At 45.4% G+C, this 22,574-nt stretch overlaps 8 protein-coding genes across 11 annotated transcripts; all 8 read left to right on the top strand.

Annotated features, from left to right (window-relative positions):
- Positions 1 to 228: 228 nt before the first annotated feature.
- On the top strand, positions 229 to 603 carry LOC140574329 (histone H2B). Its single transcript, XM_072694118.1, has one exon. The coding sequence runs from the start codon at positions 229 to 231 to the stop codon at positions 601 to 603; it is 375 nt and encodes a 124-aa protein (XP_072550219.1).
- Positions 604 to 3,180: 2,577 nt separating this feature from the next.
- Positions 3,181 to 3,804, top strand: LOC140573672 (histone H1-like). The gene has a single exon (XM_072693161.1). The coding sequence runs from the start codon at positions 3,181 to 3,183 to the stop codon at positions 3,802 to 3,804; it is 624 nt and encodes a 207-aa protein (XP_072549262.1).
- A 582-nt stretch (positions 3,805 to 4,386) lies between these two features.
- Positions 4,387 to 22,413, top strand: LOC140574155 (uncharacterized). The gene is made up of 2 exons (XM_072693886.1): positions 4,387 to 4,769; positions 21,996 to 22,413. The coding sequence occupies exons 1-2, from the start codon at positions 4,387 to 4,389 to the stop codon at positions 22,411 to 22,413; spliced, it is 801 nt and encodes a 266-aa protein (XP_072549987.1).
- LOC140574273 (histone H3) lies at positions 5,344 to 5,754 on the top strand. The gene has a single exon (XM_072694055.1). The coding sequence runs from the start codon at positions 5,344 to 5,346 to the stop codon at positions 5,752 to 5,754; it is 411 nt and encodes a 136-aa protein (XP_072550156.1).
- On the top strand, positions 11,510 to 11,821 carry LOC140574409 (histone H4). Its single transcript, XM_072694232.1, has one exon. The coding sequence runs from the start codon at positions 11,510 to 11,512 to the stop codon at positions 11,819 to 11,821; it is 312 nt and encodes a 103-aa protein (XP_072550333.1).
- Positions 12,666 to 13,040, top strand: LOC140574330 (histone H2B). The gene has a single exon (XM_072694119.1). It carries the CDS (start codon positions 12,666 to 12,668, stop codon positions 13,038 to 13,040), a length of 375 nt encoding a protein of 124 aa, XP_072550220.1.
- LOC140573663 (histone H1-like) lies at positions 15,058 to 18,523 on the top strand. 4 transcript variants are annotated; one of them, XM_072693143.1, is made up of 2 exons: positions 15,058 to 15,123; positions 17,954 to 18,523. In XM_072693143.1, exons 1-2 carry the CDS (start codon positions 15,058 to 15,060, stop codon positions 18,521 to 18,523), a joined length of 636 nt encoding a protein of 211 aa, XP_072549244.1. The 4 variants fall into 4 exon arrangements, with proteins under 4 accessions (XP_072549244.1, XP_072549242.1, XP_072549243.1 ...); XM_072693141.1 differs by having other exon boundaries at positions 15,058 to 15,138; positions 17,945 to 18,523; XM_072693142.1 differs by having other exon boundaries at positions 15,058 to 15,150; positions 17,960 to 18,523.
- On the top strand, positions 20,820 to 21,443 carry LOC140573654 (histone H1-like). Its single transcript, XM_072693125.1, has one exon. It carries the CDS (start codon positions 20,820 to 20,822, stop codon positions 21,441 to 21,443), a length of 624 nt encoding a protein of 207 aa, XP_072549226.1.
- Positions 22,414 to 22,574: the final 161 nt, after the last annotated feature.

The raw sequence follows: 22,574 nt of genomic DNA, 5'->3' as shown, positions 1-22,574 counted from the left end.
GCTGAGGGGAGGGGGAGGGGGAAGCGGGTGTAGGGAGGCAAGAGAGAGGGAGGGGGTGGAGAGACGGGAACGGAGGGTTGAGAAGAAGCGAGCATTCAACTGTTGTCCAATGGTCGTTTGACGGCATTCTGGAGGCGGAAACTCGTCTAATTAGAATGTTAGAGTCTAAATAATGTTGGAGCTTGTCACCTCCCCCTCATTCTTCAGTCTTATTCGACGACGAGCAGAATGCCTGAGCCAGCCAAGTCCGCCCCGAAGAAGGGATCTAAGAAAGCCGTGACCAAGACGGCCGGGAAAGGAGGCAAGAAGCGCAGAAAGTCCAGGAAGGAAAGCTATGCTATCTACGTGTATAAGGTGCTGAAGCAGGTCCACCCAGACACTGGTATCTCCTCCAAAGCGATGGGCATCATGAACTCGTTCGTGAACGACATCTTCGAGCGTATCGCCGGTGAGTCTTCTCGTTTGGCTCACTACAACAAGCGTTCTACTATCACCTCCAGGGAGATCCAGACCGCTGTGCGTCTGCTACTTCCCGGTGAGTTGGCCAAGCACGCCGTGTCCGAGGGCACAAAAGCCGTGACCAAGTACACCAGCTCCAAGTAAACAGTGTTCGCGGCATAATCAAAACCCAACGGCTCTTTTAAGAGCCACCCACGTTTTCCACCAAAGAGCAGTTTTTACGCGAGAGAACCAAGTCACAGATGGTAAGCCTTCAATTTACGTCTGTATGTTACTTCCAGAGAGTACAGCCTTTGGTGTAGAAGTAATTGTTTCAATTATATAAGGATGTATGCATATGTAAGTCAATAGATTTATTCTTGTTTGTTGGCATTTAATTGGTGTAGTGTGTACTAGGATTAAGTGGCAGAATAGCAAACTATTATACTGTGCCATACTAACCATATGAAGTGGGCTTGAAATGATCAGCATTACAGGTGTGGAAGAGTGTAGGGTTCATCCATAATATTACACACTTGATCTTGGTAATGAAAAGTGCCTCTTAAAACTAGAGGCTGGTCTGGTGGATGTAATAAGGCCTTATTGGGGGCTGACTTGTTGGGGGGGGGGGGGAAAGAGGAAAATAAGTGACCTCCACAAGCTTTTTGGTTGGGTTACAAAAGTTGGTCAAAGTCTTTGAGTGAGATTTGAGTGAGCAAAAGTAGGTCTAGAGCTAGGCTTTTGATACAGTGGTTGAGAGCAAGGCCGGCTTGAGGAAGGTAGAGTAAGTAAATAATAGGTTTGTAGCTGGGCTTCAGGTTTATGATGAAGGTGGATTGAGTTAAAGTGGCTGTGAGTTGGGCCTTAGCCTAAAGATACAAAGGAAGGTTCAGTAAAATTAAATTTCAACATCAGCCGTCAGCCTTATGATTCAGTGAGGGCAAGCAACAGTAGATGCACACAAGGCCTTGGCCTACTGATAAATGTAAAACTAAGACAGCTTAAAATGGGTCAAATTAAAGTTCTAAAAAAATCTGTTGGGGCAAGAATGAGAATAGGGTTGTTTTGTGTTGAGGTTAGTTGATATTGTCATTAAAGTGAGGATGCAGTTAATTTGTATTAGGGTTAGAGAGAGTACATGCTTTTTCATTAAGCATAGAATAAGATTGTTTTTTTTTTTTATTAGGGTTATAGTGCAGATTGAGTTATTGTGTTTGGGTTAGACTGAGGTTGGGGTTTTCTTTTATTAGGGCTAGGAGGAAGAGTTTGTTTTAGGGTTAGGAGTATGGAGTTATATTGTATTGGGGCTTTTTGGTTGGGTCACAAAAGGATGAAGTTAGTCCAAGTCTTAGGTCTATGGTGAGTTTTGAGTGAGCAAAAGTAGGTGCTGGTGTATAGGTTGGAAGCAAGGCAAAATGATGAAGGTAAAGTAAGTAAATATGGGTTTGTAGCTGGGCCTCGGGCTTTACCATGAGAAAAGTAGGTCAGTGAAAGTATGTTTAGCGCAGACATGTGGTCAGCCTTATGATTCAGTGACCGCAAGCAACAGTAGATACACAAGGCCATGACCCACTGATGAATGTATAACTAAGTAGAATGGTCATAGCATAATATGGGCTGAGTGAGAGTTTAACAAATTAACTTGAGTTGTGTTACTGGAGGGATGGGATTAATTTGTATTAGGGTAAGAATGAGATTGAGAGTTATTAAGAGTTATTTCATGTTAGGGTTAGAATGAGAATGGATTTGTTTTGTATTAGTGCAAGAATTAGGGAGGGTTTTTTGTATTACGGATAAGAAGGAATTGGGTTATTTCATCTTGGGATTAGAGGAGGTGTTATTGTAGATGGATTTTATTTTATTTGATTTTTTTAGATTAGGGTTAGAAGGTTGGAACGGTTTTGTTTTAGGGTTAGAAGGAGGAATGTGTTCTTTTGTATCTGTGTAAGAATGAGATTGGGGTTATTTTGTACTATGGTTGGAGGAAGGATGGGGTTATTTCATTTGATGGTTAGAGAGAAGAAGGTTGTGATTTTGTATTAGGGTTAGAATGAATTTGGGCTTATTTAATATAAGGGTCGGAGAGAGGACTTTATTCTTTTCCATTATGTTTTAAGGTCGATTGTCACGGGGAGAGTCGTTCCGAGTGTGGGAGCCCTGGTGACAAAGACGCATCGACGGTGAGAGTCATACTGCGGGAGTCACAACGCACACATGGCAACACTGTGCTTTACACACCTCTCAAGGGCGCCCCGCACGACGAGCAAAACAACGCACCCATGCATCGGATTCCCAACACGCTCTCACCGAGGCTCTCCTCTATCGCTCCGGACAAGGCTCGCCCAGCTCGCAACACATTTTGACGCCGTTTTCCACCGATTAGCACGTCAAATGCGCCGTCGCCCGTTCCGCACGCCGGCAGCGCGGCACGCTTTGGTGTGCGCCGTGCGAAAAGCGGCGTCGTTTCGCTGCCCTTCCCGCCTTCTCTACACACGATGGAGCCTTTCGGAGACGATAGAGCATTTACACGATCGCCAGGTTGGGTTTTCGCTCATATTTCGCTCGACAAACGCCGAGAGAAAACACAAGTGCGAGTCTTTCGTTGCGGCACGGCTGCACGGGCGAGTTGAGTCCACAACGTTCTCATGTGACTTTTAAGGGCCGCCCCCCTCGCTGCAGCCGGAGGTTCCACAGAACGCTGCAGCAGTTTGTGCTCACTCCAGCTCTCAGCAAAGCAGAACAATGGCAGAAGTCGCTCCAGCCCCAGCCGCCTCGGCGCCCGCCAAGGCCCCCAAGAAGAAGGCCGCCGCCCGCCCCAAGAAAGCCGGCCCCAGCGTCGGCGAGCTCATCGTCAAGGCCGTCTCTGCGTCCAAGGAGAGGAGCGGCGTGTCTCTCGCCGCCCTGAAGAAAGCCCTGGCTGCCGGCGGCTACGACGTCGAGAAGAACAACTCACGCGTTAAGCTCGCCGTCAAGAGCCTCGTCACCAAGGGCACTCTGGTGCAGACCAAAGGCACCGGCGCGTCGGGCTCTTTCAAGCTTAACAAGAAGCAGACCGAGGCTAAGAAGAAGCCGGCCGCCAAGAAGCCGGCACCTAAAGCTAAGAAGCCGGCCGCCAAGAAACCAGCCGCGGCCAAGAAGCCCAAGAAGGTAGCAGCCAAGAAACCCACTGCGGCTAAGAAATCCCCCAAGAAGGCCAAGAAGCCCGTCGCGGCCGCTAAGAAGGCAGCGAAAAGCCCCAAGAAGGCCAAGAAGCCGGTGCCTCCCAAAAAGGCGACCAAGAGCCCAAAGAAAGCCAAAGCGGTCAAGCCTAAAGCAGCTAAGCCCAAAGCGGCGAAGGCGAAAAAGGCTGCCCCTAAGAAGAAGTAAACAGTCACGCCCTTTAACTTCATGTCTTGTTTCCCTCTACAACGGCTCTTTTAAGAGCCACCCCACAGTTTCATCTCAAACAGCTTTATTTTCCTTGTTACTGCAAAATGAATCAAAAAACAAACAAAAAACGTTAAGCCGGAAGAAGAACAGCAGTAACTATCCCATAAAATAGCTCTATTTACAATAGTGTACATATTTTCGGGTTTGACTTTGCTTTCCTTCTATGATCAGAGTACTTTATGGCCGTACGTGTTTTATTTGAGCGGGAAAGGAAACACTGGGCATGAGTGTGTGTGTGTGTGTGTGTGTGGGGGGGGGGGTTCTTTCTTTACACCGTTTTCTTTCTTTCTCTCTCTCGCTCTCGCTCAACCAGACACACAGCACGAGAGGAGGAGGGGGTCGGGTTGCAAAGCGAGCAGAGGTGGGAGGACGCTAGAGTCTGACGGCGGATATGCGATTGGCTGTTGGTGTGTCTAGCTTTTAGCCAATAGGAACGCAGGCGTTTTAGCTATATCAACGGCGTCGGTCGCTCGCCGTGTTTATTTCAGCTGCGTTCAACGAACTCGACTGACGCGAATCATGAGTGGAAGGGGTAAAACCGGCGGTAAAGCTAGGGCCAAGGCCAAGACTCGCTCGTCCCGCGCCGGATTGCAGTTCCCTGTTGGCCGTGTGCACAGGCTCCTGCGCAAAGGCAACTATGCTGAGCGAGTCGGCGCCGGCGCTCCCGTCTACTTGGCCGCCGTCCTGGAATATCTCACCGCTGAGATTCTCGAGTTGGCTGGCAACGCCGCCCGCGACAACAAGAAGACCCGTATCATTCCCCGTCACCTGCAGCTGGCTGTTCGTAACGACGAGGAGCTGAACAAACTGCTCGGAGGAGTCACTATCGCCCAGGGTGGTGTGCTTCCCAACATTCAGGCTGTACTGCTGCCCAAGAAGACCGAGAAGACCGTTAAGACTAAGTAAATTGGCGCTCTCAGTTGATTTGTCCATACACAAAGGCTCTTTTAAGAGCCACCCATTTTTTCTTAAAAAAAGTGCTGTTCCTTAAACACCCACCATATATTCTTAATGTGACTTCCAAGAATGGTAGCTTCATACGGCCGGAGTTATTGATAAACAGGCTGCCCTCTATTTTTCTATTCTCCTCCCGTGTTACTGTAGTACAATTTTTGTAACAATTGCCAATGTGTGATTTGTTTTCATATATTTAACGTACTGAGTCCAACGCACATATTATATTTATTTATATATATATATATGTGTGTGTGTATATATGTGTATTCGCTAAAATATATATTATCTTTTTTCATTTTTTTTTTATGGAGCCCGCCACTATTAGTGGGCTGTATTTTTCGTTTTGAAAAGAAGACGCCCAATAGCGTGTCACCGACGTATTGCCGGCCGCCCAATGGGTAACGGACACCTTTAGGACGCCCAATGAGCGGCGAGCGGCTCGAACGCTTAAAAGCCATGTGAAGCAAGCAACAGCTCATTCTCTTTCTTTACCCGCTGAGGAGAGCAGAGTTCAACGCGATGGCAAGAACCAAGCAAACAGCCCGTAAATCCACCGGTGGCAAGGCCCCGAGGAAGCAGCTCGCCACCAAGGCTGCCCGCAAGAGCGCCCCCGCCACCGGCGGCGTAAAGAAGCCTCACCGTTACAGGCCCGGCACCGTGGCTCTGCGGGAGATCCGCCGCTACCAGAAGTCGACGGAGCTGCTGATCCGCAAGCTACCCTTCCAGCGGCTAGTGCGTGAGATCGCTCAGGATTTCAAGACCGATCTCCGCTTCCAGAGCTCCGCCGTCATGGCCCTGCAGGAGGCTAGCGAGGCATACTTGGTGGGTCTATTTGAAGATACTAACCTGTGCGCTATCCACGCCAAGAGAGTCACCATCATGCCTAAAGACATCCAGCTGGCCCGCCGTATTCGCGGAGAGCGCGCTTAAACAGAGCGCTTTGACGTTTACCTGAAATACCCAACGGCTCTTTTAAGAGCCACCTACCTGTGTCCGTGGCGAAACAGCAAATGTCCGCCTCACTCTTGTGTTGTCTTTATATACCTTACAGCTATTAGGACGCGCGCATCTCAATTCCGTAAGGCCGAGAGAGCTGCGCAGCGAGACCAACAGTGGCTGTATCGTTGGTTAAGGGCAGCAGCAAAGGCGTTTACGCCGCCCAGGTGAGCACGTATTGGGGAAATGTAGCCATTTGTTTTGGTCAAAACTAATTCTGTCGATGCAGGGCATTTCATATTGTAAGGTACCCTTTTTCCCGTCATTTTTCTATTTGCCGAAATCAGTGGGACCCCCGCCCCCCAAAATCAAAAACGATATCGATATTGAGACACTATTGACAATATTGTTATTTCGTACTACGTTTCACATTAAAATTGCCGTATTTATTAATACATATTTCACTTTTTATTAGTATTTTTTTTTTAAATACATGTTTACTGGTTGAGACAACATCATCCTAACAGTACAGTTCGAATTTCATTCAACCCCGTAGAAAAAAAATAGCCACTGACACTTCAGTAAAGCAGTACACTTCTATGTAGTGTGTAGAAAGGTTTTGACTTAATGCAAACGGAATTTGTCCATGGATGGAGCGTGGATGTCACCGTGTGTTGAAACTATACTGCAAGCACGGTTTGAGAGCCCTATTTGTGTGTACATACAGTGTGAGTATATACATAAATATTTAGAGCTTGATTTTGGGTACTTAAGTTTCAGACATATGCAAAAATTTTGGAGATGGAGTTACAATGGAGATGATGGCTCCATTGTTTGTGCTTGGTTTTATAAAATCCATAAAACTGAACCAAAATTCACGTTTCCCCTCACCTATTTAATTTGTCTAGAAGTGTAACCCTTCAAGTGTAACCCATAGCGCAAATTACATTTACCCTTCAGAGAAGCCTAGGGAACGATTTATTATTATTATTATTGTTATTTGTCTTTTTATTTTATATTTGTGCGTTTTGCACAATGAATACCGGCAATGAATACCGGGTGAAGTATTTGTCGTGTCTGGGAGGCACCCGGCTATCTAATAGAGAGTAGAATCCTTTGACACTTGAGTAGAGTAGTGCGCTTCTATGTAGTTTATAGGAAGGCTTTTGGAATTGTCCTATTACAAACGACACCGGTGTTTTGGGGCCACGGACACCTGTCATGAATGGAGCGTGGATGCCATCGTGTGGTCAAACTAGGCAAATGCAAATGCAAACGTTAACAATGTGGATATCTACGTGTATGTATGTGTATATTGCACATTTTACACATGACAGATGGTTGTGAACGCCAGTAAGTCTACAAAGCTATTTATATTTAACTGCACCAGTACATCTAAAAAAGTAAATATACGTCTTGTGGGGTGATTTTAGTTAGGGGTTAGATTTTGTTTGGAACAATATGCTAATGACAAAGTAGGACAGAATGATAGATATTACCTTGATACCTCGTTGATGACCCTTTTAGTCAAACCATTTCTTAAACCGCATAGATACTCAAAAAAATAAATAAATGAATAGATCACATCCCATTTCGTTTCCAAGGCACATTACTCTGGGAGAAGTTTGACAGGTGCTTCTTTAAATGACTTTGTGGACCAAAAACAGATTCTTTACGTTACATTTTGCAGATTCATATTTTGACCACCAGATGGCAAACACACTCCATTCACTTTCTGCGACTACATCGACTTAAGGCCTAGCACTGAAACCCCATCAGAAGCCTAAGGGGTAGGTCTAGCCAAACTGCTTCCACTCACCCTGACTCTACACTTACTTTGCTTACCGCAGTTTCTTTCCATCCTTCTTTCTCTTCCATTAACTGCATCACATGTCTATATGCCTTTGTATAAAGCAACTTTCACTCCCTCTGCATTTGTCTAATCTGGCAAATATGACAGTTATTAGAAGATGTATAGCGGAAACCTGAGGGATACAAATGGTAAACACGTGTAGCTTTAGTTGGCCTCATTAGGGGCTTTTCCCTTATAGGCAAAATATACCATTCATTATACTCGTGTTTGTTCTTTCTTTCTTCAAATGTCTCTGTGGACACTGTGTCTTTAACTTGTAGTGTATTAGATTACATGGGACTACACTACCCATGATGCCTTACTACAAGTTCTGCCTATTGACACATGTGCCAAGTATTAAGGCTAGTCAAGTGCTGTTTTTAAACATTTTAGCACGGTTGTATTAATTTGCTACAACCTATGCCTTGAACTTCACATTGGTAAAGATCTTTTCTAATGGCCTGTGTCAGTGTTAACAGTGTGGGTACTAACTGGACAAAGGACTGCAAAGGTCATGTCAGTGTTTGTAAACCGCAGTAGAGATTCTGTCCCCATGTGACACAGAACATTGGTATAGTGAAACTGATTCTCAGTATATTCACTTAGCTTTATTGATCCAAAGCTATAGCTTAATGATCTTAGTCAGGGTTCAAATGTTTACATCTATTTAGATGTCATGTCATGTTTCTGTGTGTTATTGTATGTTTCATTGTTTGAATCAGCTTACATTAGGTCATTTCAGCCCCAGTAAATGTACAACAAAAAGTAATAAAAAACCCCCAAAAGGAATATATCTGAAAATAAATGTAACTATATCTGAAAATAAATGTAACTTGGACCTGCAGATTCATATTCTGACCACCAGATGGTATCCACACTTCATTCATCATATTTCTAAGGCCTCTGCATAAAGCAACTTTTACCCCCTCTGTGCTTGTCTGCACATATGACTGTTATTCGAATATGTATACCATAAACCTGGGGAATCTAAATGGTAAATATATATAAGTGGGGCGTGTGTGTGTGTGTGTGTGTGTGTGCTTGCGTGCGTGCACGCAACTGTCATTTGTAAACATATGGCATGCTTGATGTAAACTTTGAGGGCCTATTCATTCTGACAGATACAAACACAAATACATACCCTGTACTGGTTATATGTGTTTGAGCAATATGTGTTGATAGAGGAAGGATCGTGTTTTATAGATTCAACCATACAATTGATGTGTGTTTGTTCTTTTTTTATTTAAAAGTCTTTGTGGACACAGTGTCTTTATATTGTAGTGTTAAGATCAATGACCACAATTCCAACGATGAACTACAAGTTCAGCCTATTGACAAATGTGCCATGTATTGGCTCATTTAGAGCTGTGATCTCAGTGTGTGGTTGCATAGTTAGAATAGCGTGATGTAGTGTTTGGACTTACTTGGTTGTATGTGAGACCAAGGCGCATATGTGAACAGCCATCAATATTGAGTCAACAGCTGACCTAGGTATGTGTGGTGTTAAGAGAAATGTTAGCTACTTTTAATGTTCATACATGTCCATGTGAAACGTCGTCCTTTTTTCATTATAGTTTGCGTCGCTTCGTGGAATGGGCGTGTGCTCAGCTCTGTTGTGGTGCCGTTAGTACGATAACGTTAACGTTAAAACTCGATTACTCGAAAACTCCATTGTGCCGAGAGCAATGTTTTACACCCAGTCACAGCAAATCGATGTATAACTGCCGTTGCTGGATCTATGTGTGGAGTTGCACTTGGAGCCAGTTTAGCGATTAGCAGCGTGGCTAACGCAGCTAGCTGGCATAAACAGCAAACACAAACATGGGCCTAATTATGGGGTGCAATTTCCTATTGACCACGGAACAGTACCGCCTGCTGAGTTGTAGTATGAATAAAAAGTACGCAAAGTTAGCGATTAGCATGTTAGCTATCTCGGTTAGCACAAACAATAACACAGGCCAGTGCGTATATAGTTGCCAGATAAATACAAACTCACTCGAGGCAGCCAAGGTTTAGTATGAACGGTGTATATAGCTTTATTTATGTTAACTGTCGTGGTTGACTTGGGTGATTTGTGTCCCAGCTACTCGTGTAACCGAGAGGCTAGCTAGCTAACTTTCACATGAGAATTTCCCCACTGCGGGACTAATAAAGGACTATCTTATCTTAACTTGGAGAGTAGCGCGATGGCTAGGTGGCTGTAATACGATAATACGGACTCGGGTGCAATTGGAACAAGTGAGGGACAAACGGTCGTGCTTAAACCAAGCTACCAGCAGCGTATCTTCTGGGTTTTAGAGCCGGGTGGCGTGTGTAGTTGGCTAATTAGTGTTTGTTCACGAAATATATTTTCCGTAAGTTACCGAAACGACAAATGAATGTAGCTAATTTCGCTCGCATAAAAACGCCAACAGAAACCTAGTGTGTCCGCGTCTTAACTGAAGTTTGTTTGCCGTTCGTTGGCCAATAGTTCAGTAATCTCAGAAAAGCAATGACATTGGAACCGGAATTACACTGTCCAATTCCCAAGCAGCTCACTACTCCCTACAGAGTGCATATAATAATGGCTTCTACACTCACGTAGTGCACTATTTAGGGAGTAGTGGAGTGCCATTGTTTTTGTGTCCCCAACCAATTATAATTTATGGAGATTTGAGGGCATTCTGTGGTTCAGAAAGAAGAGTTGTAGCCTTTGTTGACATGTATTAATAATAATGATATTATCATTGTAATTGCAAATAAACATTTGATCACTGTTTTCTAAAGGTCAAAGGTCACATGGCCCCAATCCACTTCTATTTAGTGAAAAGGAGTCATAGGCTGTGTGTATGAGTATGAGCCTACTTTGAGTCACTGTAAATTCATGTTAAGCTAAGGCCTGGCTGGCTTAAGTCACTGGGATTTATTTATTTATTTATGTATGTATTTATGAATGACTTCATCATTAGACCTAGCTATTTCTGAAGTTATTATGACTCCTAATTATAACTGAACGGCCTAGCTTTCAGACCTGCTTGACTTTACAAAGTTTACAAAGTTGAATCATGATGAGTTAAAGGATTCACAGTGAAGGAAAGGCATGATCCAGTGTGTGTTGCAATATTATGTAGCAACCGTTGTTTGTTCCTGTTACACCATGGTTAATATATTATGATTGTGATCAGAGCAGTTCAACAGTATAGATGGTTTGGTAACTTTTATCAGTAATTTATAAATAGTTCTGACCAGAGGAGGATGGGTCTCCCTTGTTAGTTTGGCATGCTCACTGGGGGTCTTTGATCCTTCATGTCTTACGTTATTTATTTGTCTCTGTCTTTTACTAATGACTAATTATGTAAAGCACTGTACAAATAAATTTGACTTGACTTCTGAATCTATGGACTCTCCCCCTCGGTGGAGCCTTGATGCCATTGTGTGGCCAGACTGTGAAACTGCAAGCAGTAGAAGGAAGACATGCTGCAAATACATTGGAAAGTGATGCTATTATTGTTTGGCTTATCAGATTGCCCCCCAAGTTGCAATACACCACATGTTACATGAACAACATGACCATCTTATGTGTTAATGAAATCCACATGAAATCTAAATAGAGCACTTTGAATTGTGAACATGTGTACATCCAGAGAGAACTGAAACAAAAGACAATTCAGCTAGTTGACTCTATTTTGTGTGGCTACCCACTCAGTGCCTATATATATGCGATGTTTGAGTGGTCTAGGCACGTAGGTACAGAACACTTGTTTTCCTGTACAGCGTCTAGAAGATGAGACGGAGCTAATATAGTGTGACGTCACTCTTGTTTTCAACTAGGTCCTATAGAGCGGTATAACAGGCGTGCCTCGGGTGCTGCAGCTTCATTGATTCTCTTCTCGTCGACTGGGAAAAGAAGCAGAGAGAATGTCTGGCAGAGGCAAGGGAGGCAAAGGCCTTGGAAAAGGAGGCGCCAAGCGTCATCGTAAAGTGCTTCGCGATAACATCCAGGGTATCACTAAGCCGGCTATTCGTCGTCTGGCTCGTCGTGGTGGCGTCAAGCGTATCTCCGGTCTGATCTACGAGGAGACCCGCGGTGTGCTCAAAGTGTTCCTGGAGAACGTGATCAGGGACGCAGTCACGTACACCGAGCATGCTAAAAGAAAGACCGTCACCGCTATGGATGTGGTGTACGCCCTGAAGCGCCAGGGACGCACTCTATACGGCTTCGGAGGTTAAACGCTCGGCTTAAACAAATCTTAAACACAACGGCTCTTTTAAGAGCCACCCACAGATCCAACAAAAGAGATTGTTTTTCATGTTAGTTTGTTTGTTTTAAATACGGTAGTCAATAAGTGAATGAAAATTTGAAAAAATGAAAATATCTCCAGGACACTTAAGTAGTTAACCTGCATGAGGAATAAAAAGTGATCTAATGATATACTTACTTTTTCCATTTTCCCCCGTGTGCGTTGTTTTAGAATTCAGAACTGTACGTGTTAAAAACCTTATATAAACATTGAGCCGTCTGCGTCCCTTATTTGTTTGTTTATTTGCAAATAAGTCAGTGATGATCATGGAACTCCCGGCCGCTCTGTGTTAAGAAGTTAATCTTCAGAAGGAATAAACATTATATTTCTGTGTATAATAAGCTTCAATACACATTATATATGTAAATAGTACATACGTGCATATTGTCTTCCTTTCCCCCCCGTGTGTGTTGATTAAATCAGAACTATACGTTTGAATAAAATCAGAATGTCGCCGTCAACGCCGGTGTGGCAAAAAAATAATTGTACCGTCTGCACAGCGGGTAAAAATGCGCGGGTAGGCGAACAAAGAGAATGCTGCTGAGGGGAGGGGGAGGGGGAGGGGGAAGCGGGTGTAGGGAGGCAAGAGAGAGGGAGGGGGTGGAGAGACGGGAACGGAGGGTTGAGAAGAAGCGAGCATTCAACTGTTGTCCAATGGTCGTTTGACGGCATTCTGGAGGCGGAAACTCGTCTAATTAGAATGTTAGAGTCTAAATAATGTTGGAGCTTGTCACCTCCCCCTCATTCTTCAGTCTTATTCGACGACGAGCAGAATGCCTGAGCCAGCCAAGTCCGCCCCGAAGAAGGGATCTAAGAAAGCCGTGACCAAGACGGCCGGGAAAGGAGGCAAGAAGCGCAGAAAGTCCAGGAAGGAAAGCTATGCTATCTACGTGTATAAGGTGCTGAAGCAGGTCCACCCAGACACTGGTATCTCCTCCAAAGCGATGGGCATCATGAACTCGTTCGTGAACGACATCTTCGAGCGTATCGCCGGTGAGTCTTCTCGTTTGGCTCACTACAACAAGCGTTCTACTATCACCTCCAGGGAGATCCAGACCGCTGTGCGTCTGCTACTTCCCGGTGAGTTGGCCAAGCACGCCGTGTCCGAGGGCACAAAAGCCGTGACCAAGTACACCAGCTCCAAGTAAACAGTGTTCGCGGCATAATCAAAACCCAACGGCTCTTTTAAGAGCCACCCACGTTTTCCACCAAAGAGCAGTTTTTACGCGAGAGAACCAAGTCACAGATGGTAAGCCTTCAATTTACGTCTGTATGTTACTTCCAGAGAGTACAGCCTTTGGTGTAGAAGTAATTGTTTCAATTATATAAGGATGTATGCATATGTAAGTCAATAGATTTATTCTTGTTTGTTGGCATTTAATTGGTGTAGTGTGTACTAGGATTAAGTGGCAGAATAGCAAACTATTATACTGTGCCATACTAACCATATGAAGTGGGCTTGAAATGATCAGCATTACAGGTGTGGAAGAGTGTAGGGTTCATCCATAATATTACACACTTGATCTTGGTAATGAAAGGTGCCTCTTAAAACTAGAGGCTGGTCTGGTGGATGTAATAAGGCCTTATTGGGGGCTGACTTGTTGGGGGGGGGGGAAGAGGAAAATAAGTGACCTCCACAAGCTTTTTGGTTGGGTTACAAAAGTTGGTCAAAGTCTTTGAGTGAGATATGAGTGAGCAAAAGTAGGTCTAGAGCTAGGCTTTTGATACAGTGGTTGAGAGCAAGGCCGGCTTGAGGAAGGTAGAGTAAGTAAATAATAGGTTTGTAGCTGGGCTTCAGGTTTATGATGAAGGTGGATTGAGTTAAAGTGGCTGTGAGTTGGGCCTTAGCCTAAAGATACAAAGGAAGGTTCAGTAAAATTAAATTTCAACATCAGCCGTCAGCCTTATGATTCAGTGAGGGCAAGCAACAGTAGATGCACACAAGGCCTTGGCCTACTGATAAATGTAAAACTAAGACAGCTTAAAATGGGTCAAATTAAAGTTCTAAAAAAATCTGTTGGGGTAAGAATGAGAATAGGGTTGTTTTGTGTTGAGGTTAGTTGGTATTGTCATTAAAGTGAGGATGCAGTTAATTTGTATTAGGGTTAGAGAGAGTACGTGCTTTTTCATTAAGCATAGAATAAGATTGTTTTTTTATATTAGGGTTATAGTGCAGATTGAGTTATTGTGTTTGGGTTAGACTGAGGTTGGGGTTTTCTTTTATTATTTCTTTTATTAGGGCTAGGAGGAAGATTTTGTTTTAGGGTTAGGAGTATGGAGTTATATTGTATTGGGGCTTTTTGGTTGGGTCACAAAAGGATGAAGTTAGTCCAAGTCTTAGGTCTATGGTGAGTTTTGAGTGAGCAAAAGTAGGTGCTGGTGTATAGGTTGGAAGCAAGGCAAAATGATGAAGGTAAAGTAAGTAAATATGGGTTTGTAGCTGGGCCTCGGGCTTTACCATGAGAAAAGTAGGTCAGTGAAAGTATGTTTAGCGCAGACATGTGGTCAGCCTTATGATTCAGTGACAGCAAGCAACAGTAGATACACAAGGCCATGACCCACTGATGAATGTATAACTAAGTAGAATGGTCATAGCATAATATGGGCTGAGTGAGAGTTTAACAAATTAACTTGAGTTGTGTTACTGGAGGGATGGGATTAATTTGTATTAGGGTAAGAATGAGATTGAGAGTTATTAAGAGTTATTTCATGTTAGGGTTAGAATGAGAATGGATTTGTTTTGTATTAGTGCAAGAATTAGGGAGGGTTTTTTGTATTACGGATAAGAAGGAATTGGGTTATTTCATCTTGGGATTAGAGAGAGGAGGTGTTATTGTAGATGGATTTTATTTTTTATTTTTTTTTAGATTAGGGTTAGAAGGTTGGAACGGTTTTGTTTTAGGGTTAGAAGGAGGAATGTGTTCTTTTGTATCTGTGTAAGAATGAGATTGGGGTTATTTTGTACTATGGTTGGAGGAAGGATGGGGTTATTTCATTTGATGGTTAGAGAGAAGAAGGTGGTGATTTTGTATTAGGGTTAGAATGAGTTTGGGCTTCTCAACGTTCTCATGTGACTTTTAAGGGCCGCCCCCCTCGCTGCAGCCGGAGGTTCCACAGAACGCTGCAGCAGTTTGTGCTCACTCCAGCTCTCAGCAAAGCAGAACAATGGCAGAAGTCGCTCCAGCCCCAGCCGCCTCGGCGCCCGCCAAGGCCCCCAAGAAGAAGGCCGCCGCCCGCCCCAAGAAAGCCGGCCCCAGCGTCGGCGAGCTCATCGTCAAGGCCGTCTCTGCGTCCAAGGAGAGGAGCGGCGTGTCTCTCGCCGCCCTGAAGAAAGCCCTGGCTGCCACTTCCCGGTGAGTTGGCCAAGCACGCCGTGTCCGAGGGCACAAAAGCCGTGACCAAGTACACCAGCTCCAAGTAAACAGTGTTCGCGGCATAATCAAAACCCAACGGCTCTTTTAAGAGCCACCCACGTTTTCCACCAAAGAGCAGTTTTTACGCGAGAGAACCAAGTCACAGATGGTAAGCCTTCAATTTACGTCTGTATGTTACTTCCAGAGAGTACAGCCTTTGGTGTAGAAGTAATTGTTTCAATTATATAAGGATGTATGCATATGTAAGTCAATAGATTTATTCTTGTTTGTTGGCATTTAATTGGTGTAGTGTGTACTAGGATTAAGTGGCAGAATAGCAAACTATTATACTGTGCCATACTAACCATATGAAGTGGGCTTGAAATGATCAGCATTACAGGTGTGGAAGAGTGTAGGGTTCATCCATAATATTACACACTTGATCTTGGTAATGAAAGGTGCCTCTTAAAACTAGAGGCTGGTCTGGTGGATGTAATAAGGCCTTATTGGGGGCTGACTTGTTGGGGGGGGGGGAAGAGGAAAATAAGTGACCTCCACAAGCTTTTTGGTTGGGTTACAAAAGTTGGTCAAAGTCTTTGAGTGAGATATGAGTGAGCAAAAGTAGGTCTAGAGCTAGGCTTTTGATACAGTGGTTGAGAGCAAGGCCGGCTTGAGGAAGGTAGAGTAAGTAAATAATAGGTTTGTAGCTGGGCTTCAGGTTTATGATGAAGGTGGATTGAGTTAAAGTGGCTGTGAGTTGGGCCTTAGCCTAAAGATACAAAGGAAGGTTCAGTAAAATTAAATTTCAACATCAGCCGTCAGCCTTATGATTCAGTGAGGGCAAGCAACAGTAGATGCACACAAGGCCTTGGCCTACTGATAAATGTAAAACTAAGACAGCTTAAAATGGGTCAAATTAAAGTTCTAAAAAAATCTGTTGGGGTAAGAATGAGAATAGGGTTGTTTTGTGTTGAGGTTAGTTGGTATTGTCATTAAAGTGAGGATGCAGTTAATTTGTATTAGGGTTAGAGAGAGTACGTGCTTTTTCATTAAGCATAGAATAAGATTGTTTTTTTATATTAGGGTTATAGTGCAGATTGAGTTATTGTGTTTGGGTTAGACTGAGGTTGGGGTTTTCTTTTATTATTTCTTTTATTAGGGCTAGGAGGAAGATTTTGTTTTAGGGTTAGGAGTATGGAGTTATATTGTATTGGGGCTTTTTGGTTGGGTCACAAAAGGATGAAGTTAGTCCAAGTCTTAGGTCTATGGTGAGTTTTGAGTGAGCAAAAGTAGGTGCTGGTGTATAGGTTGGAAGCAAGGCAAAATGATGAAGGTAAAGTAAGTAAATATGGGTTTGTAGCTGGGCCTCGGGCTTTACCATGAGAAAAGTAGGTCAGTGAAAGTATGTTTAGCGCAGACATGTGGTCAGCCTTATGATTCAGTGACAGCAAGCAACAGTAGATACACAAGGCCATGACCCACTGATGAATGTATAACTAAGTAGAATGGTCATAGCATAATATGGGCTGAGTGAGAGTTTAACAAATTAACTTGAGTTGTGTTACTGGAGGGATGGGATTAATTTGTATTAGGGTAAGAATGAGATTGAGAGTTATTAAGAGTTATTTCATGTTAGGGTTAGAATGAGAATGGATTTGTTTTGTATTAGTGCAAGAATTAGGGAGGGTTTTTTGTATTACGGATAAGAAGGAATTGGGTTATTTCATCTTGGGATTAGAGAGAGGAGGTGTTATTGTAGATGGATTTTATTTTTTATTTTTTTTTAGATTAGGGTTAGAAGGTTGGAACGGTTTTGTTTTAGGGTTAGAAGGAGGAATGTGTTCTTTTGTATCTGTGTAAGAATGAGATTGGGGTTATTTTGTACTATGGTTGGAGGAAGGATGGGGTTATTTCATTTGATGGTTAGAGAGAAGAAGGTGGTGATTTTGTATTAGGGTTAGAATGAGTTTGGGCTTATTTAATATAAGGGTCGGAGAGAGGACTTTATTCTTTTCCATTATGTTTTAAGGTCGATTGTCACGGGGAGAGTCGTTCCGAGTGTGGGAGCCCTGGTGACAAAGACGCATCGACGGTGAGAGTCATACTGCGGGAGTCACAACGCACACATGGCAACACTGTGCTTTACACACCTCTCAAGGGCGCCCCGCACGACGAGCAAAACAACGCACCCATGCATCGGATTCCCAACACGCTCTCACCGAGGCTCTCCTCTATCGCTCCGGACAAGGCTCGCCCAGCTCGCAACACATTTTGACGCCGTTTTCCACCGATTAGCACGTCAAATGCGCCGTCGCCCGTTCCGCACGCCGGCAGCGCGGCACGCTTTGGTGTGCGCCGTGCGAAAAGCGGCGTCGTTTCGCTGCCCTTCCCGCCTTCTCTACACACGATGGAGCCTTTCGGAGACGATAGAGCATTTCCACGATCGCCAGGTCGGGCTTTCGCTCATATTTCGCTCGACAAACGCCGAGAGAAAACACAAGTGCGAGTCTTTCGTTGCGGCACGGCTGCACGGGCGAGTTGAGTCCACAACGTTCTCATGTGACTTTTAAGGGCCGCCCCCCTCGCTGCAGCCGGAGGTTCCACAGAACGCTGCAGCAGTTTGTGCTCACTCCAGCTCTCAGCAAAGCAGAACAATGGCAGAAGTCGCTCCAGCCCCAGCCGCCTCGGCGCCCGCCAAGGCCCCCAAGAAGAAGGCCGCCGCCCGCCCCAAGAAAGCCGGCCCCAGCGTCGGCGAGCTCATCGTCAAGGCCGTCTCTGCGTCCAAGGAGAGGAGCGGCGTGTCTCTCGCCGCCCTGAAGAAAGCCCTGGCTGCCGGCGGCTACGACGTCGAGAAGAACAACTCACGCGTTAAGCTCGCCGTCAAGAGCCTCGTCACCAAGGGCACTCTGGTGCAGACCAAAGGCACCGGCGCGTCGGGCTCTTTCAAGCTTAACAAGAAGCAGACCGAGGCTAAGAAGAAGCCGGCCGCCAAGAAGCCGGCACCTAAAGCTAAGAAGCCGGCCGCCAAGAAACCAGCCGCGGCCAAGAAGCCCAAGAAGGTAGCAGCCAAGAAACCCACTGCGGCTAAGAAATCCCCCAAGAAGGCCAAGAAGCCCGTCGCGGCCGCTAAGAAGGCAGCGAAAAGCCCCAAGAAGGCCAAGAAGCCGGTGCCTCCCAAAAAGGCGACCAAGAGCCCAAAGAAAGCCAAAGCGGTCAAGCCTAAAGCAGCTAAGCCCAAAGCGGCGAAGGCGAAAAAGGCTGCCCCTAAGAAGAAGTAAACAGTCACGCCCTTTACATTTTATGTCTTGTTTCCCTCTACAACGGCTCTTTTAAGAGCCACCCCACAGTTTCATCTCAAACAGCTTTATTTTCCTTGTTACTGCAAAATAAACAAGAGGCTGGTCTGGTGGATGTAATAAGGCCTTATTGGGGGCTGACTTGTTGGGGGGGGGGGAAGAGGAAAATAAGTGACCTCCACAAGCTTTTTGGTTGGGTTACAAAAGTTGGTCAAAGTCTTTGAGTGAGATATGAGTGAGCAAAAGTAGGTCTAGAGCTAGGCTTTTGATACAGTGGTTGAGAGCAAGGCCGGCTTGAGGAAGGTAGAGTAAGTAAATAATAGGTTTGTAGCTGGGCTTCAGGTTTATGATGAAGGTGGATTGAGTTAAAGTGGCTGTGAGTTGGGCCTTAGCCTAAAGATACAAAGGAAGGTTCAGTAAAATTAAATTTCAACATCAGCCGTCAGCCTTATGATTCAGTGAGGGCAAGCAACAGTAGATGCACACAAGGCCTTGGCCTACTGATAAATGTAAAACTAAGACAGCTTAAAATGGGTCAAATTAAAGTTCTAAAAAAATCTGTTGGGGTAAGAATGAGAATAGGGTTGTTTTGTGTTGAGGTTAGTTGGTATTGTCATTAAAGTGAGGATGCAGTTAATTTGTATTAGGGTTAGAGAGAGTACGTGCTTTTTCATTAAGCATAGAATAAGATTGTTTTTTTATATTAGGGTTATAGTGCAGATTGAGTTATTGTGTTTGGGTTAGACTGAGGTTGGGGTTTTCTTTTATTATTTCTTTTATTAGGGCTAGGAGGAAGATTTTGTTTTAGGGTTAGGAGTATGGAGTTATATTGTATTGGGGCTTTTTGGTTGGGTCACAAAAGGATGAAGTTAGTCCAAGTCTTAGGTCTATGGTGAGTTTTGAGTGAGCAAAAGTAGGTGCTGGTGTATAGGTTGGAAGCAAGGCAAAATGATGAAGGTAAAGTAAGTAAATATGGGTTTGTAGCTGGGCCTCGGGCTTTACCATGAGAAAAGTAGGTCAGTGAAAGTATGTTTAGCGCAGACATGTGGTCAGCCTTATGATTCAGTGACAGCAAGCAACAGTAGATACACAAGGCCATGACCCACTGATGAATGTATAACTAAGTAGAATGGTCATAGCATAATATGGGCTGAGTGAGAGTTTAACAAATTAACTTGAGTTGTGTTACTGGAGGGATGGGATTAATTTGTATTAGGGTAAGAATGAGATTGAGAGTTATTAAGAGTTATTTCATGTTAGGGTTAGAATGAGAATGGATTTGTTTTGTATTAGTGCAAGAATTAGGGAGGGTTTTTTGTATTACGGATAAGAAGGAATTGGGTTATTTCATCTTGGGATTAGAGAGAGGAGGTGTTATTGTAGATGGATTTTATTTTTTATTTTTTTTTAGATTAGGGTTAGAAGGTTGGAACGGTTTTGTTTTAGGGTTAGAAGGAGGAATGTGTTCTTTTGTATCTGTGTAAGAATGAGATTGGGGTTATTTTGTACTATGGTTGGAGGAAGGATGGGGTTATTTCATTTGATGGTTAGAGAGAAGAAGGTGGTGATTTTGTATTAGGGTTAGAATGAGTTTGGGCTTATTTAATATAAGGGTCGGAGAGAGGACTTTATTCTTTTCCATTATGTTTTAAGGTCGATTGTCACGGGGAGAGTCGTTCCGAGTGTGGGAGCCCTGGTGACAAAGACGCATCGACGGTGAGAGTCATACTGCGGGAGTCACAACGCACACATGGCAACACTGTGCTTTACACACCTCTCAAGGGCGCCCCGCACGACGAGCAAAACAACGCACCCATGCATCGGATTCCCAACACGCTCTCACCGAGGCTCTCCTCTATCGCTCCGGACAAGGCTCGCCCAGCTCGCAACACATTTTGACGCCGTTTTCCACCGATTAGCACGTCAAATGCGCCGTCGCCCGTTCCGCACGCCGGCAGCGCGGCACGCTTTGGTGTGCGCCGTGCGAAAAGCGGCGTCGTTTCGCTGCCCTTCCCGCCTTCTCTACACACGATGGAGCCTTTCGGAGACGATAGAGCATTTCCACGATCGCCAGGTCGGGCTTTCGCTCATATTTCGCTCGACAAACGCCGAGAGAAAACACAAGTGCGAGTCTTTCGTTGCGGCACGGCTGCACGGGCGAGTTGAGTCCACAACGTTCTCATGTGACTTTTAAGGGCCGCCCCCCTCGCTGCAGCCGGAGGTTCCACAGAACGCTGCAGCAGTTTGTGCTCACTCCAGCTCTCAGCAAAGCAGAACAATGGCAGAAGTCGCTCCAGCCCCAGCCGCCTCGGCGCCCGCCAAGGCCCCCAAGAAGAAGGCCGCCGCCCGCCCCAAGAAAGCCGGCCCCAGCGTCGGCGAGCTCATCGTCAAGGCCGTCTCTGCGTCCAAGGAGAGGAGCGGCGTGTCTCTCGCCGCCCTGAAGAAAGCCCTGGCTGCCGGCGGCTACGACGTCGAGAAGAACAACTCACGCGTTAAGCTCGCCGTCAAGAGCCTCGTCACCAAGGGCACTCTGGTGCAGACCAAAGGCACCGGCGCGTCGGGCTCTTTCAAGCTTAACAAGAAGCAGACCGAGGCTAAGAAGAAGCCGGCCGCCAAGAAGCCGGCACCTAAAGCTAAGAAGCCGGCCGCCAAGAAACCAGCCGCGGCCAAGAAGCCCAAGAAGGTAGCAGCCAAGAAACCCACTGCGGCTAAGAAATCCCCCAAGAAGGCCAAGAAGCCCGTCGCGGCCGCTAAGAAGGCAGCGAAAAGCCCCAAGAAGGCCAAGAAGCCGGTGCCTCCCAAAAAGGCGACCAAGAGCCCAAAGAAAGCCAAAGCGGTCAAGCCTAAAGCAGCTAAGCCCAAAGCGGCGAAGGCGAAAAAGGCTGCCCCTAAGAAGAAGTAAACAGTCACGCCCTTTACATTTTATGTCTTGTTTCCCTCTACAACGGCTCTTTTAAGAGCCACCCCACAGTTTCATCTCAAACAGCTTTATTTTCCTTGTTACTGCAAAATGAATCAAAAAACAAACAAAAAACGTTAAGCCGGAAGAAGAACAGCAGTAACTATCCCATAAAATAGCTCTATTTACAATAGTGTACATATTTTCGGGTTTGACTTTGCTTTCCTTCTATGATCAGAGTACTTTATGGCCGTACGTGTTTTATTTGAGCGGGAAAGGAAACACTGGGCATGAGTGTGTGTGTGTGTGTGTGTGGGGGGGGGGGGGTTCTTTCTTTACACCGTTTTCTTTCTTTCTCTCTCTCGCTCTCGCTCAACCAGACACACAGCACGAGAGGAGGAGGGGGTCGGGTTGCAAAGCGAGCAGAGGTGGGAGGACGCTAGAGTCTGACGGCGGATATGCGATTGGCTGTTGGTGTGTCTAGCTTTTAGCCAATAGGAACGCAGGCGTTTTAGCTATATCAACGGCGTCGGTCGCTCGCCGTGTTTATTTCAGCTGCGTTCAACGAACTCGACTGACGCGAATCATGAGTGGAAGGGGTAAAACCGGCGGTAAAGCTAGGGCCAAGGCCAAGACTCGCTCGTCCCGCGCCGGATTGCAGTTCCCTGTTGGCCGTGTGCACAGGCTCCTGCGCAAAGGCAACTATGCTGAGCGAGTCGGCGCCGGCGCTCCCGTCTACTTGGCCGCCGTCCTGGAATATCTCACCGCTGAGATTCTCGAGTTGGCTGGCAACGCCGCCCGCGACAACAAGAAGACCCGTATCATTCCCCGTCACCTGCAGCTGGCTGTTCGTAACGACGAGGAGCTGAACAAACTGCTCGGAGGAGTCACTATCGCCCAGGGTGGTGTGCTTCCCAACATTCAGGCTGTACTGCTGCCCAAGAAGACCGAGAAGACCGTTAAGACTAAGTAAATTGGCGCTCTCAGTTGATTTGTCCATACACAAAGGCTCTTTTAAGAGCCACCCATTTTTTCTTAAAAAAAAGTGCTGTTCCTTAAACACCCACCATATATTCTTAATGTGACTTCCAAGAATGGTAGCTTCATACGGCCGGAGTTATTGATAAACAGGCT

The sequence above is a fragment of the Salminus brasiliensis genome, chromosome 12 (genome assembly GCF_030463535.1).
Source record: "Salminus brasiliensis chromosome 12, fSalBra1.hap2, whole genome shotgun sequence".
Lineage (NCBI taxonomy): Eukaryota > Metazoa > Chordata > Actinopteri > Characiformes > Bryconidae > Salminus > Salminus brasiliensis.
Note: the sequence above shows the minus strand (reverse complement) of the source record. Positions and strands in the feature narration are given on the sequence as shown.